The 14,900-nt window shown below is 42.4% G+C and overlaps 1 protein-coding gene across 1 annotated transcript in view; it reads left to right on the forward strand.

Moving 5' to 3' along the window:
* LOC136426573 (helicase domino-like) overlaps nucleotides 1-14,900 on the forward strand; it is a 65,290-nt gene that overhangs the window by 12,273 nt on the left and 38,117 nt on the right. Inside the window, exons 12-26 of the mRNA XM_066415239.1 lie at nucleotides 115-329; nucleotides 1,111-1,186; nucleotides 1,587-1,676; nucleotides 2,103-2,225; nucleotides 3,015-3,127; nucleotides 3,808-3,906; nucleotides 5,334-5,511; nucleotides 5,975-6,383; nucleotides 6,536-6,543; nucleotides 6,585-6,849; nucleotides 7,293-7,383; nucleotides 10,185-10,321; nucleotides 12,600-12,786; nucleotides 13,694-14,051; nucleotides 14,466-14,662. Coding sequence (XP_066271336.1) covers nucleotides 115-329; nucleotides 1,111-1,186; nucleotides 1,587-1,676; nucleotides 2,103-2,225; nucleotides 3,015-3,127; nucleotides 3,808-3,906; nucleotides 5,334-5,511; nucleotides 5,975-6,383; nucleotides 6,536-6,543; nucleotides 6,585-6,849; nucleotides 7,293-7,383; nucleotides 10,185-10,321; nucleotides 12,600-12,786; nucleotides 13,694-14,051; nucleotides 14,466-14,662 — 2,546 coding nt within the window. The remainder of the gene's footprint in view (nucleotides 1-114; nucleotides 330-1,110; nucleotides 1,187-1,586; nucleotides 1,677-2,102; nucleotides 2,226-3,014; nucleotides 3,128-3,807; nucleotides 3,907-5,333; nucleotides 5,512-5,974; nucleotides 6,384-6,535; nucleotides 6,544-6,584; nucleotides 6,850-7,292; nucleotides 7,384-10,184; nucleotides 10,322-12,599; nucleotides 12,787-13,693; nucleotides 14,052-14,465; nucleotides 14,663-14,900) is intronic.

Raw genomic sequence — 14,900 nt, forward strand, 5'->3', positions numbered from 1 at the left:
AGTTTGCCGTCTCTGATGCCTCGTTAGCAGTACAATTTATCCTGAAAATTTGTTTGAGACCACAGATTCCCAGTGTTTTCTCCTAGTTAAACCGATGTATCTGTTGATGGTTAGATGATGAGTTCCACCCTGATGATGAGAGTGATGATGAGGAGACTCTGGAACAGGAGGAGGAGGCTGACGACCAGGAGGATGTGGATGAGGAGGTAGCGCTCCTGCAGCAGGAGAGTGAAGTTCCTCTGGAGGACCTCATCTCCAAACTCCCTCCGGAGATCCTGGAGAAACCTGCCGAGTCCATGGAGGTCGACGGGAACTCCAGCAGTGACGAAGTATGGACAGTTTCTTTTTTGTAGGAGTTTGCTAAGTGCAAGGCCAAGAAAGACCACTTATAAGCACTAAACTACTGTTGTGTACTTACTACAAAACAAGACTCAAAGGTTACATGGATAGCTATAGGACTGGCACAGCATCTCTTCTCCTCAAGTCAGAAATACTGTAAATTATCTTTTTTTCCCAGGGATGAGATTTGTAAATAGGATGATGAGATTTGTAAATAGGATGAGAGAGATTTTTACTGTGTTTAAAGTTCGCAGTTGAAACAATTCTCTAGTACAGTATTAATCTAAGCCAGAAAAAGTTCACACTGAGCCCTGAGTCATTTGTCAAGTGGAATAACTCCCTCACAACGGGCCAGTTGAATAATTCCATTTCTTCCTGGTCGTATTGAGGGAGAGAAAATGTTTTCCTTTTAAAAACCCATGCAGAAGTTTTCAGTCTTCTGATGTGGATCCTGTCAGAGGATACAAGTCATATTCACAATCAATCAATTAAATTGAACAATCAACTACATCACAAGATTATGTAAATACTAGAAGCTCTCAGAAAATTCGTCATCTTGGTTTATTTTACTATGGTTAAGAATTTAAGAATCCTTCAAACATTCCTGCATCTGGCCCCTAGTCTAGATTGTTTCTGAAGCCAAGGCAATCCAAAAACTGGGAAAAATGCAATCATGCTACAGATTATTTCTGTCTAGATGTCTTTCTAGGCAGGATGTATTTTTGTGTTTGAAGTTTTGCTTGTGAACTCATAACATGTTATTTCCCTCAGGAGGAGGAGGGTTCGACCAGAGAAGCACCGGATGATGATGAGTTCATGCCTTCTGACGCCTCGGAGGAAGAAGGGGGTGAGAAAAGATTATACAGTTCAATTCTGCAAGCATTTCTTTAGCTTGTCGCTTTTGGCAAGGGCACACTGTTCGATTTTTCTGAGAGTGCAAGCTATTCTCATATGTTTTTTCGGAATTCGTCTTTCCCTAGAACTGTCGTAGAATGGAATTTATTATAGCCAAATACATTAAGAGCATCCTCACTAGATTTTATTAATCAACACTTACAGCTAGATGTGCAAAAGTTTAGGTATGGCAGGTTGTTAAGTGTAATATAACCAGCTGCTGCCGCGCCGCATGACTGTGAAGCTGGTGTGATATGCCAAATGGCAGTTATACCGGCTATGAAGATACAGATACAGATTCTCTTACATGCCCAATGGAAGGAATAAATCTAAGCTCCCACCTTTTGTTTCAGCTGGTGACGATGAGCAGACAATAGAAGAAGAGGAGGAGGCTGAGGGTGAGGCAGATCACAAGGAAGAGCTGGACGATCTTCAAAAAGAAGGTAAAATCCACTTGAATATAAATCACAGTTGTCAATGCAGAGCTTGGAATTCCAACCTCCAATTTGGAGGAACATTTTTAAGTTTACAGAAAGAAATGTAAACAAGGTTTGCATGAAATCTGTTACGGTGATTAACATTGTACAGATTTGATATGCCTTTTCCTTATTCAAAATAAAGTGTTTCGACAAGTACTTACGGCAGATCAAAGGACTGATCGAAAGCATGTTTGAAAGCTCTTTACTTTTTGTATGGAAATAGCGATAAACGTGTTGAAGAAAACAGGAATTATTTCAATCCCCCCATTTGATGAAATTTTTCAATTTCTGTAACAAGTGCAATATCATGTGTTCCTAACCAAAGAAATTGGGAATGCTGAGTTTTAGATTAGGATGTTATGTTTAAAGTATGATTCTTTTGTTTTGCAGGGGAGATGTCCATGGAAGACCTGATAAAGAAATATGGTGGTGCTTACGAGGAAGGGTTCGAGCCTCCCCCCAGTCCTCCCGAGTCTAGTCTCACAGATGAAGACGAGTACGAAGAAACTGAAGGTAAGACTTTCAAACAGAAGATTCAGAAAAGAAAAATCTGTCATCAGCATTTGGATAGCTGTAAAGGTTAAACAGCTACTGGGAATCATTTAACACTTAGATAAAGTTCTTTGCACACTTTGGACTTTGTTATCCAGTGATTCACAGTTGTAACATGTGATATCTTTTTGAGTAAATGAAGAGATGGTAAGACTCATTCTTTGGCTTCCTTAGCAGTCAACATTTTTAGAGGTTTGCAATCTAGAATAGCTCAGTGGTGCTTAAGAGTAGGTTTTAACAAGAAAATTATTTGACTTTGAAGCTCAAAACTCCCTCACAACGGGCCAGCTGAATGACTATTTCTTCCTGGTCGTATTGAGGGAGAGAAAAATGTTTTCCTTTTAAAAACCCATGCAGAAGTTTCCTGTCTTCTGATGTGGATCCTGTCAAAGGATACAAGTCTTTTCAATGAAATTGATCAATCTACTACATCACAATTGTCTCTATCAGACTCAGTGCAATTTTTTGTACTGAATGCTCTTAATACAAAGTTTATTCCATGTGAATTTGATATATTTTTAGCTTTATGTTGGATTTTTTTCATGTCATATTTGTGTGATGTTGAGTTTTCTCTCAACTTGAAACTGATTTAGAGTCTGATATTCTTGTATTCAAGAAAGTTGTTAAACATCCAAAGAGCTTGGTTCAACCTTCTTCACACTGAAAGAAATGTGTTGAAGCAGTTTAAGAAAAGAAGTGAAAAGTTTTTTTGTAGTTGAGAATCATTGTTATTTTTCTCTGTGTTTGTAGAGTCTGAGACTGAGGAGCCCAGTGATGATGAGGAGGAGGAGATGGCTGACATCGGGATGGAGTACCTCATCCACGGGGACAAGGAGAACCACCAGCCTCAGGAGGGATCATCGGTAAGGACTGTTTAGCAACCGATGATCAACCAAAATACTTGGGTCATTGAGAGATCAAAAGACATTAAGGTTGATTAAAGATTATGAAATTATTTCATCCAGTGTGAGATGATTATAAGATCTTGCAGATAATTTAGCACTCACTCAAGGGGACATGGAAAACCACCAGCCTCAGGATGGCTCATCGGTAAGGACACAGGTCTGCAGGGCAACTGATGATCATTGGTCGTTGAGAGATTGTAGAATAGAGACCTTGTTGCCACCAAGTACTGTAGGAGCATCCTCACTAGATAGCTTTAATGAATGCTTGCAGTCAGATGTGCAAAGGTTATGTGTGACAGGTCGTTAGGTGTAATACAACAAACTGCTGCTACCACACAATGTGCATGCGAAGCTGGTGTGTTACACCAAAGAGCAGTTATACCAGCAATAAAGATACAGATCATAGGAATACATTGAGGTTGTTATGTTTATTGGAAGACCACCGGAAGAACTTGGAGATTGTTGGAAGAATTTGGACATCATTTGAATCATTGAGAGATAATTGGAAAATGTTGGAGATCATTGAGCACTACCTGAAAAACTGTTGATGGATCTGTCAAATTTGTGAACCCTATCCGTAGGACTAATGGTGTGGATTCCACTATGTCTGATTGCCTTGTTTTCCTTCCTGTTATTAGACACAACAAGAAGGCAAAGGTCCCAGTAAGGAGATCACAGACATCGCCGCTGACGCTGCAGCCTGCCAGCCCACAGGGTACACGCTAAGTACAACACAGGTCAGTGAAAAATATACCAGAATCAGTGCTTCAAAAAACATAAAACTAAACTGCATATGTAGTTTGGTACTGGTAAAACTGGAGCTTTGCAGGTATTTCTGATGTCTGCCTGCACTGGCCATAGTACCATCCTCGAGTCTTTTTGAATGTCCCCTGTATGTAGTTAAAACCAAAAAGATATGTACTAGGGGTGGATACCGGTTCGGCTGGACCGGTTTGGACCGGAAAAACATGCAAGAACCGGGTCAAAAAAACCGAAAGTCGTGAACCGGTTTTTTGGACCCGGAAGTCGGAACAAAGTAGAATATTTAGACATCTCCTCAGTTCTGGCCACAGAAGGGGAAAAATAGCCTTGAATCAAACTAAATCAGCCTGAAATAAGTCCATATTCACCTCTTTCTATAACTGTTGGTTCAGTTTTAGGTCGATTCTGAAATGTGCTACGAAAAAAACAACATTAAAAGTTACCACACAGCCACGAGGTTGGTGCCGAGGTGCCGAGTATTAGTGCCCATAAACTCGCGTAAATTTTCACTCCAAACGTAAGAATCAGCACTCAAACACATTAAATATGGGGCAAACAACATCTTTTCTTTCTTGTACAAGTGTATTCAGTCCATTTTTACGAGTTTGGGACGCATTAACCTCCTTGATTGCACCGAGAAATCCTCTAGCGCCAGCAGCGGCGGCCATCTTGCTTTTCTAGTAAGTGGTACCTTCAAGTCGATAGAGTGCAATTATCAGCCTGCTCACTAGAGGGAGCTGCTAGGAGTTAACTATCAAGATCTGTTTTCTCAAGGTGGTTTTCTTCATTAGTTTTATCAAATTTATTTCGAACTCTGGATATTTTATTTAAGGCAATTAATTATGTTTTGATGAAATAAAAAGTGTTGTAAGGCTGCTTGTTAGTTACTGACAGAAAGGAATTGAAAGTAAGTGCAACATTCAAATACATATTGGTTTGATATTACTGAGTATTACTAAGATATCAACTTCAGGTTTAGGTTCAGGTCCGGACCTGAACCTAAACCTCTGGACCTGAACCTGGACTCGAACCTGATCGAGCCGAACCGGTATCCACCCCTAATATGTACCATGTCCACAAGTCCCAGCCCCAAACTTGCTGCTAACATGATGAATCTACTCATTCTTCTCTGATCATACATGATCGACAAGCACTGGGTACTGATTAGCTCTCAATAGATACATTTTATATGGCTTTAGTTCTGTGAACCTTAGAAAGATTTGACCTCTTAAGCTGCCTTCTTTAGGTCACCACTCGAAATGACGAATGCAATCTGCTGCAACATGTCTGAGCTGGAGTCGATACTAGGATTAGGCCATCCATGAAATTCGACCCAAGCAACAGAGTTTTGTTACTTCTTTGCCACAGGTTTTGACTATATTTTGTTCACTCTCCCCTTCAGGTGAAGACTCCTGTGCCGTTCTTACTGAAGCACACCCTGAGAGAGTACCAGCACATCGGGCTGGACTGGCTCGTCACCATGTACGACAAGAAACTCAACGGCATCCTGGCGGACGAGATGGGGCTGGGGAAAACTATCCAGACCATCGCGCTGTTCGGTCACCTCGCCTGCGATAAAGGTTCGTCTTGTTATTTTTGTTTTTATCAAGTCCTAACACAGATCAGATGGACGTGAGTTAAGTGCTGTTTTGTCACCTGGCCTTTGACCTAAGATCAGAGAAGCATTGAGATGTTCCCTCGATGAAGGTTATACATGCACAATAGTTGCTTGTTTGTATTATACATTTTGACGATTTCTCAAATTCTGCTTCTGTGTCTTGGTCCAAAACTTCACCTCTAAACTAAGAAATTGATTAGCGTCTTGGCATCTTTTGCTATCGCATGAAAAATGTCTATTTTCTCAAGAAAGTAAATGAAATATTGTAGACGTCTAGACATTTAGCAGAAATGTTAATTGCTGCCTGCCGATTATTGAATAGTGTCAGTTGCATGTAGAAAAGATACCTGGTATGTGGTATGAATTTGCAGCTAAATCTCTGTTGACCTTTGATTTACTTTCCTTGCACCGTTTTGTCCGCGCAGGTATCTGGGGTCCCCATCTGATCGTGGTTCCTACCAGCGTCATGTTGAACTGGGAGATGGAGTTCAAGAAATGGTGTCCGGCCTTCAAGATCCTGACGTACTACGGCAACCAAAAGGAGCGCAAACAGAAGCGGCAGGGCTGGACCAAACCCAACTCCTTCCACGTCTGCATCACCTCCTACAAACTGGTCATACAGGACCACCAGTCCTTCCGACGCAAGAAGTGGAAGTATCTGGTCTTAGACGAGGCGCAGAACATCAAGAACTTCAAGTCTCAGCGGTGGCAGACTCTGCTGAACTTCCAGAGCCAGCGCCGGCTACTTCTGACGGGAACGCCGCTGCAGAACAACCTGATGGAGCTGTGGTCGCTCATGCACTTCCTCATGCCACACGTGTTCCAGTCTCACAGGTGGGGCGTTTTTTGGGTCTTGTCTGTGTGTGTTAGTGTGAGTGTGAGTGCGTGTGTTAGTGTGTTGGCTGCTTCTGACGGGAACGCCTCTGCAGAACAACCTGATGGAGCTGTGGTCGCTCATGCACTTCCTCATGCCACACGTGTTCCAGTCTCACAGGTGGGCATTCTTTGGGTCTTGTCTGTGTGTGTTAGTGTGAGTGCGTGTGTTAGTGTGTCGGCTGCTTCTGACGGGAACGCCGCTGCAGAATAACCTGATGGAGCTGTGGTCGCTCATGCACTTCCTCATGCCACACGTGTTCCAGTCTCACAGGTGGGCATTCTTTGGGTCTTGTCTGTGTGTGTTAGTGTTAGTGCGTGTGTTAGTGTGTCGGCTGCTTCTGACGGGAACGCCGCTGCAGAATAACCTGATGGAGCTGTGGTCGCTCATGCACTTCCTCATGCCACACGTGTTCCAGTCTCACAGGTGGGGGTTGTTTGGGTCTTGTCTGTGTGTGTTAGTGTGAATGCGTGTGTGTGTTAGTGTGTCGGCTGCTTCTGACGGGAACGCCGCTGCAGAACAACCGGTGGTCGCTCATGCACTTCCTCATGCCCCACGTGTTCCAGTCGCACAGGTGGGGGTTGTTGGTGTTTATGTGTGTGCGTGTGTGTGTGTTAGTTTGCATGTATGCATGTGTTAGTGTGTGTGTGTGTTTCTGTGATTCTTAATGTACACAATGCAGCAGTATCTGCTGCTATTTCTGTCTTTGAAAGGCTGACTGGAAGGGTAGCAATTCAGTATGGGAAAGGGGGTAAAGTTTGCCGTCTCTGATGTCTTGTTAGCAGTATATTTATCCAGAAAATTTTTTGAAGACCACTGATTCCCCTTGTTTTCTCCAAGTTTAACTGTTGTATCTGTTGTACCCACAGAGAGTTCAGGGAGTGGTTCTCCAACCCCGTCACCGGCATGATCGAGGGAAACACAGAATACAACGAGGGACTCATACGAAGACTACACAAGGTAATGCAGCTTCCTAGGATATTTTACCATTAGGGATGCGTACCTAAACCCATTTTCAGGTTCAGGTCCGGACCTGAACCTAAAGGTTTAGGTTCAGGTCCGGACCTATTAGGTCCGACCTGAACCAATGGCATATCTGACTAATTGCCAAACTTCTATTTACTAGTACTTGGAGTGTTCTTACATTGCACCGTGATACACATACATGTTCTTTTATACCAGTGTAACGCTGTTTGTCATAGACCAAGACGTTATTGTACACTAACCTGAGAGTATAACACAATGCTAAGTCTGTTGCTTTCTTCTACCAGAATAAGGTAGAATTATTTAAGTTCTTAAAAATGAACGAAATAAGTAATAATTACTGATCAAGACTGTGAAAGGAAAAATATTTTCCAGTGCAAAATCACTTTTTAAAGGAAACCAATAAATGAGATTAGACTTTGTCAAGTTGGAGTCCAACACAAATCACATTTTTTTTAAATCACATGCAAAAAAAAAAATAATAATTAAAAAAATATATACTTGAATTTCTCTCTGAACTCGGCCTTTTTGTCATTCTGCTTTTCCATTTCAAACATTCTGGCATGCCCTTCATCTGATCAAGCCACCTGCCACCTGGTCTTCATTAGAAGTTCATTAGCAGCAAGTCCCGCGAAGCTGATATCACAGGGTATCACAGTCCTTTTGGGAGGCCCACTGCAGAAACATATCCCTGATTGCCGCGATCAAGCCATCTTTATCCAATTTGTGACAGAAAAAAAATAGCCAGCTTCTCCTGCCCTGGACAGATTTTGCCCTTTTTCGTTTTATGCTGCGGGATGACATCTTTATATGCCCAAGCGTCAACGAAAACAGTTCGTCACGTCTTCTCACTTCAGTTCCCACGGCTGTGGGTAAAAGGTCATGAAGTCTCGCCAAGTCTCGCTGTCTAGGTCAGCTGACCTTGCATATAACCTATATCAAATCTCGCGAGAGCAGCTAATTCAAAACAAATATGGCGCCTAGCGCCTCGGTGAACGCCAATTTTGATCGTGTTTTGCACAATCTAATGGTGTATCTACCGCGATAGGAATATTCTTTACTAATCACAACATATTTCATGACATGATACATTATCTTGTGGTGGTGCTGGGATATTTTCACGGAGAAAAGATCGTTTTCGGGAAAGATTGCTTGTTGTACCTCAGCATGCAGATAATATGACCGCCATGAATGGCAATGTTTTCGTCTTTTTCGAGCGCAAATTTCGCGATTTACGGAATGTTTAAGATGGTCTAGAACGAAAAAGATATAATGTGAGTGCTAGATTTTTTTACCGGTCCAGTACCGAAAAAAACGGAAAACTGGGTTTCGGTTTTTTGGACCTGAACCGAAACGTTTTTTCAGGTAATAACCGGATCTTTATAACCGGTACGCATCCCTATTTACCATATAACTATAAGAGACTTGTTTGCAGAAGTTTTTTGCTTGTGGCATTTCTGGTAACCTCTTCACTGCAAACTTGAAACCACTGTGAAATTATTGTGTCTTCAATCTGCCTGCCTACCCAGTTGTTTCAACTGCAAACTTAAAGCCACTGCAAATTCTCCATTTTCTCTCCGGCAAAATTAAACCTCCTTTTACAGTACTCTAATAGTCAATTTTTATACCTGAAAGCTACCTTTGCTAATGTTGCACCTTTGATTCTTGCATAAGAAGCATGTGTAGCTCTCAGTCTGAAGAGGATTTCTTGATGTAGAAACTATAAACTTTAAAACTAACGAGGTTGATAAGACGAGCCTTCTGGTTTAATGATGACTCAGTCGCAAACCCTCGGAGACTATCATGTGGACAAGGCAGGCTGTGCTGGTGTGTACCTTCACCAGAACAGCGTATTTGACCACATACACAATATACGCTTCCCTGTGTTAGTGTTTTCAAAAATGTTGTATTTGTTGACAAAACTTTGATCTGTTAAAAAAGCTAACTCTAAACGTAATGAACTGAAGTGTCTGACATTTTGGCAGTGGAAGATTGGTTGGTTGGTTGGTTGGTTGGTTGGTTGGTTGGTTGGTTGGTTGGTTGGTTGGTTGGTTGGTTGGTTGGTTGGTTGGTTCAGGGCTCGAAATAGTGGGTGTATGTGCACCCAGTGCACCCAAAATTGGAGCTGTGCACCTAATTTTTGACTGTGGGTGCACTGGTGCACCTATATATTTTTGTAGCCTATAGGGTTAAGGTACTATTGTACACTAGTATACAGAATATTCTTGAAATGTAAGTATAAAAACAGCATGATAACTTTTTGCTGTACTTTATTTAATGTATTATTTGTTTGAAATTTTAAAGTTAGCTATAGAATTACAGATTGAAGTTCTTAAGAGAGGCAGCAGCGTTAAACTTTGTAATTATGTTCTGAAGAACATTCAACTTTATTTTATCTGGTGCACCCAAAATTCTTTCTGTGCACCCAATTTTTTGAGTTGGGTGCACCAGTGCACCTATTCCCAAAGATGAATTTCGAGCCCTGTTGGTTGGTTGGTTGGTTGCAAATTTTTTATTTAAAAAAATTTATTTACCAAATCTACAACTGTATTACACATTGATTGTATTGAAAGCCAAATTCCCATTCACATTTTCTAAAAATTGTTGCCACTAAAACTACAAGATTCTTTTTATTTTATTTTATTTTCCTTTTATTGGGATTCCAACAATGCAATACAATGGGCCACCCAGGCAGCATTCATGTTCAGAAGTTTTGATCTGCTGCTAACCTAAGATGCCCATACTAATACCACCATCTTCTTTCCTTCCCTGCCCAGGTGCTGAGACCGTTCCTACTAAGAAGACTAAAATGTGATGTGGAAAAACAGCTGCCCAACAAGTACGAACACGTGGTGACCTGTCGCCTGTCCAAGAGACAAAGGTTCCTCTACGACGACTTCATGTCTCAAGCCAAGTAAGATCCATCTTTCACTATTGTATCTAGCAGGGGTCTCCCTAAAGAATGGAACAGTGGTGCTCCTCCATCCTGTTGTAATTCGAGCTCCATCCTGTTGATTTTCAGAGTTAGATATTTCTTTAGATATTTTCCCAGCCAAGCCTGTAATTTTGCTCAAAACTTGAGATTTCAGTAATTGTAGACAAGATGCAAAGCTGAAGTTGCAGGAAATGACCTCCATTTCTGTCTGGAAAAAGCAAAATGCAAAAGCTGCTGTCTTCTTGACGAGTGCGCCCCCCTCCAGACCTCAACTCCTCGCGACATGTATCCTCATAATCCTGTGCTTGGCACCCTCCCCCCATCCTGCTCTATATTTCTAGGGAGATCCCTGATCTAGTACATTTTATTAACCTTCTCCTTACCACCTAACCCCATATCTAATATGTACTTGGGGCCAAAAGGCTAACTTGTCAGAGCAAAGGTTAAATGTCAAAACGTGCTGCTAACATGATGAATCTACTCATACTTTTCTGATCATACATGATCGACAAGCACCGGGTACTGATTAGCTTGCAGAAATGTTTATCTAAAGATTACTTTTAAGCTTTAATTTTTAAACTGTGCACTTATGTTTTGTTTTGCTACATTGTCTTTCGGGAAAGCCAGATGTTGAAATACAGTGTAGTTCGGACTCAAAAGAAATTATGATGACAAGGACAAGAATGTGTACACCATGCCCTGTTACAACATTTGTCTTACCCCTTAGGCCTAATTGCTCCAGTCAAAGGTCTTCTTTTCAGTTTGTTATCTGACAACCATTGAATTTACTGTATGTGTAATTAGTCATACAGTCAAACCTGCCTAGGCGACCACCTTTTCAACGCGACCACCTGGCCATGGCGACCGCTTTTTCTCGGTCCCGAAAATTTTCCCCATAGGCACAAGCATTAAGCGGCCTGCCCAAGGCGACCACCCGTCCAACGCGACCGCGACCGCCACGAATTGGGACAGCACAGAACACAATCCCTGCCCATGGCGACCACGTTTTTCCGGCGTGTGGTCACGGACATCGAATTTTACTGTCGGATTTCGCGGAAATGTTTTTAAGACCTTGACGGACCGTCAAAAGCATTGATTCCTCCATGTGTTTAAATAAAACGTTACCACTATAAACATTGTAAATACAAAGGATTGTGAGACATCGATGCTGTTGTGCCCATCGTAATCTTATAGTTTACCGCAAGCTCGGTTCGGTTTGAACTCAATTTTCAAAACGAGCACGTAGTGCATGGCGTCAAAAAGTCAGATTTCACAGAAATTACTATCTATTTCTTGTAATTTCAACAAAAATGTGTCTCTGTCTTACTAAATTCCGCCGAAAAATGACTCCGCGGTGGATGGCAAAACCTTGGCCGAGACATGTTGTTTCTTGGTCCGTGACGCCATCTTTGTTTCAGCGCGGCATAACGCTGACTTTTCAAATACACGGCGCTTCTGTGTATGAATATTTAGAATACTCTCATTATTGATAAAAATTAATATTCTTATATTCTTGTTATTTCCATGACTCTCACAAACCTTTATTGGGCACTGCTTGCTTGTAATCGCCGACGCTGTGCGTTCTGCTCCACTGTTACCTTTCGATGCGGTCGCGTGCTCGGCGGCGGTATCACAACTTTCCGTTTTCGTCCTTCCGTTGTCAGATCGAAAACTTTTTGCCGCTTTAATCCAGCGGTCGGCGCCCAAAAGAAGGCTGGGGTCAGCAGGTGTTTTCTAGGGATTTGTCTCAGGCCTTAAAACCTAGATTTTATATGAGTGTGTGTGTGTGTGTGTGTGTACTCTTACTTAAACGTAACGTGTGAATGCGGGAGGGCGCTGCAAGGTCATCGAGGCAGACATTGCTTTTAGTCAAAACTATGACGAACATTTGTTCACGATGTAACGGTATACAAATATTACAACGGAAAATGTAAATTCTGTAGGATCTTTCTGTCAATGAGAATTGACCCTGGTGGGGGTCATGCTGTCTAAAATCACATATTTTTCCATCCATCTACGTGGTACACGGTATTTGAACACCTCGAGCTGGAAACAAGGTTATGGTTGGAATCCTCTTCATGGCGACCACCTGTCCATCGCGACCGTTTTTGCTCGGTCCCCCGGGTGGTCGCCTTGGGCAGGTTTGACTGTAGTTTGTGTTTTTATATGTGAAACCAGGGGTACCTTAAAAACAGGCTTGCCTGAGTGTATTTTCCCTGTATAAATAAAAATAAATAAAAAAATTTAAATGTTTCAGAACCAGGGAGACCCTTGCCTCTGGACACTTCATGAGTGTGATCAACATCCTGATGCAGCTGAGGAAGGTGTGTAACCACCCCGACCTGTTCGACCCTCGGCCCATCATCTCTCCCTTCAACACAGAAGGCATCTGTTACTACACAGCCTCACTGGTACACAGGGTAATGGAGTATCATCCTTTTCAGGTGAGAGCTTAATCAGCTTTGTTTTGTCTTTTTCAAATCTATGCCGTTAGTAGCTTAGTACTGAATAATGTTCACTATACAGGACGCTGAGCTGTGGCAGGGATAAAGGTTCTTTTGTGACAGGAGTTTAGAAGATAGAAATCAAAAGATGAACTGTCAGTATGTTCCAACACAACTGCTACAACCAGACTGAGAAACTGTTTCTCAGATCTATCTCCATAGGCGAGGAGAGTAGTTTTGTTTTTAAGTTTTTCTGTGTTAGTAGAAATCATTCTGAAGCAAAGAAAAACTGTAATTTCAAACATAAAAATTGACCTTACACTAAATTTCGACTGTCTGACTCCAGTCTTTGTTGAGGAATTAGCAATGGAAAGTTGGACAGTCGAACATTTGAGAGCAGATAAATTTGGTTCTGGAAATGAAAAGAATTGTTGAAAGTTAGGGTAAACGAGGTTGATAAGACGAGCCTTCTTTCAAGTGAGCACTCAGTCGCAAACCCTCGGAGACCATCATGTGGACAAGGCAGGCTGTGCTGGTGTGTACCTTCACCTGAACAGCGTATTTGACCACATACACAATATACCCTTCCCTGTGTTAGTGTTTTTCAACAGTACTTAGTATTGACAAAAGCGGGTTGATCTCTCGAAAAAAGATAACACTAAAAGTCATTAACTGCATTCAGACTCAGAGATGAGTTTTTTCTGGGTTCAAAGTGCAATTATGAGCTATGTACGTTGATGATTTTATTGGTCAGTAAGGCATTGTCCTAAAGAGCAGTTAGATGAGTTACCATTAGTTTATAAGTTAGTTTCTGTACACCGATTTTTGTCACCTTTTTCCTATAAAAAACTTAACAACTTTGAACCATGATAAATTAGTCTAAGTATTATTCCCTGTTTTATTCCAGCATGTGAACCTAGGGTACCTGAACCTGTGCCTGTCAGACTTGGAACTGAGTCTCCCTGCCTATGCTGCTCACCGTGTAAACCAGCTACAAGCCTCCAGACAACTCATCGAGGAGATAGACTCCCAGCCCGACCCCCCTCCCCGGCTACCCCCCATGAAGCTGAGACCCAGCCTGTTCCAACCCCCTGCTCCGGCACCCAAGGAGAGCGGGAGGTCGTCTCCCTTCGCTCCGGCGCCAGCGGCACAGTCTAGTCCACGAGCGTCTCCCGTGGTGTTCTCAGTCGCTGTCGTGCCGCCGAGAGTAAAATCGCCGGCCGTGGCGTCGGCGTCACCGGCTAGAGCTTCACCCCCTGTTCAAGGTAATGATGTGATCACATTATTCGGACAAAAACACATGTATAGCAACTTCGATTTTTTGACAAAGCGGAAGAAACGGTTAGATTTTGGCCAGGTTGGTGATTTTTGAACCCAGAGTATTTGAAAACACGAACACAGAGGTGCTTTGGTAAAGTATGTCAAGGATTCTAAAATAAAATCTTGTATACAGTCAAGCCTGTACAAGTGACTACCTCCACATAAGGACCACCTGGCCATTGTGACCACTTTTTGGTGGTTTTCACCTCGACACAAGCATTAAGAATCCTGTCTATCGTTGACCACCTGTCCACATCGACTAGATTTTATCGGTCCACTGAGTGATCCTCTCCGACAGTTTTGACTGTATGTTGTATTTGCTGTCCTCACTTCTGATGTCTTGCGTTGCTGTTCCACAGTTGTACAAGCGGCACAGCAGCTTGCTGTCAGCGCGGCTATCCCTACTGTCACCACGGCTGCTCCAGCTGCCCCGGTACAGCCCAAGGTCGCCGCGTCCCTCACGCCGTCGCAGGCCGTCACCATCGTGTCACAGATGCAACAACAACAACAACAGCAGCAACAACAGCAGCAACAGCAACAACAGCAGCAGGTAAAGGTTTGTGGCACTGACAGAATTCAACTTATGACTAACTGTAAAGTAACGAATAACAAAACTCTTTATTCACACCAACATTTAGGTGTCAGTGTAATGTGAACCGGGCAGAGCAACCCTGAGGAAGGTGACAGACTGTCTCCGAAACGTTGGTTGAATAGAACACTTGGTTGTGTACAAAGAGTTTGGTTATTCAGTGACTTGATGAAAGTATTCACGGATGTAAAATGGATAGAAACTT

Source organism: Branchiostoma lanceolatum, chromosome 1, assembly GCF_035083965.1.
Source record: "Branchiostoma lanceolatum isolate klBraLanc5 chromosome 1, klBraLanc5.hap2, whole genome shotgun sequence".
Taxonomy (NCBI): Eukaryota; Metazoa; Chordata; class Leptocardii; order Amphioxiformes; family Branchiostomatidae; genus Branchiostoma; species Branchiostoma lanceolatum.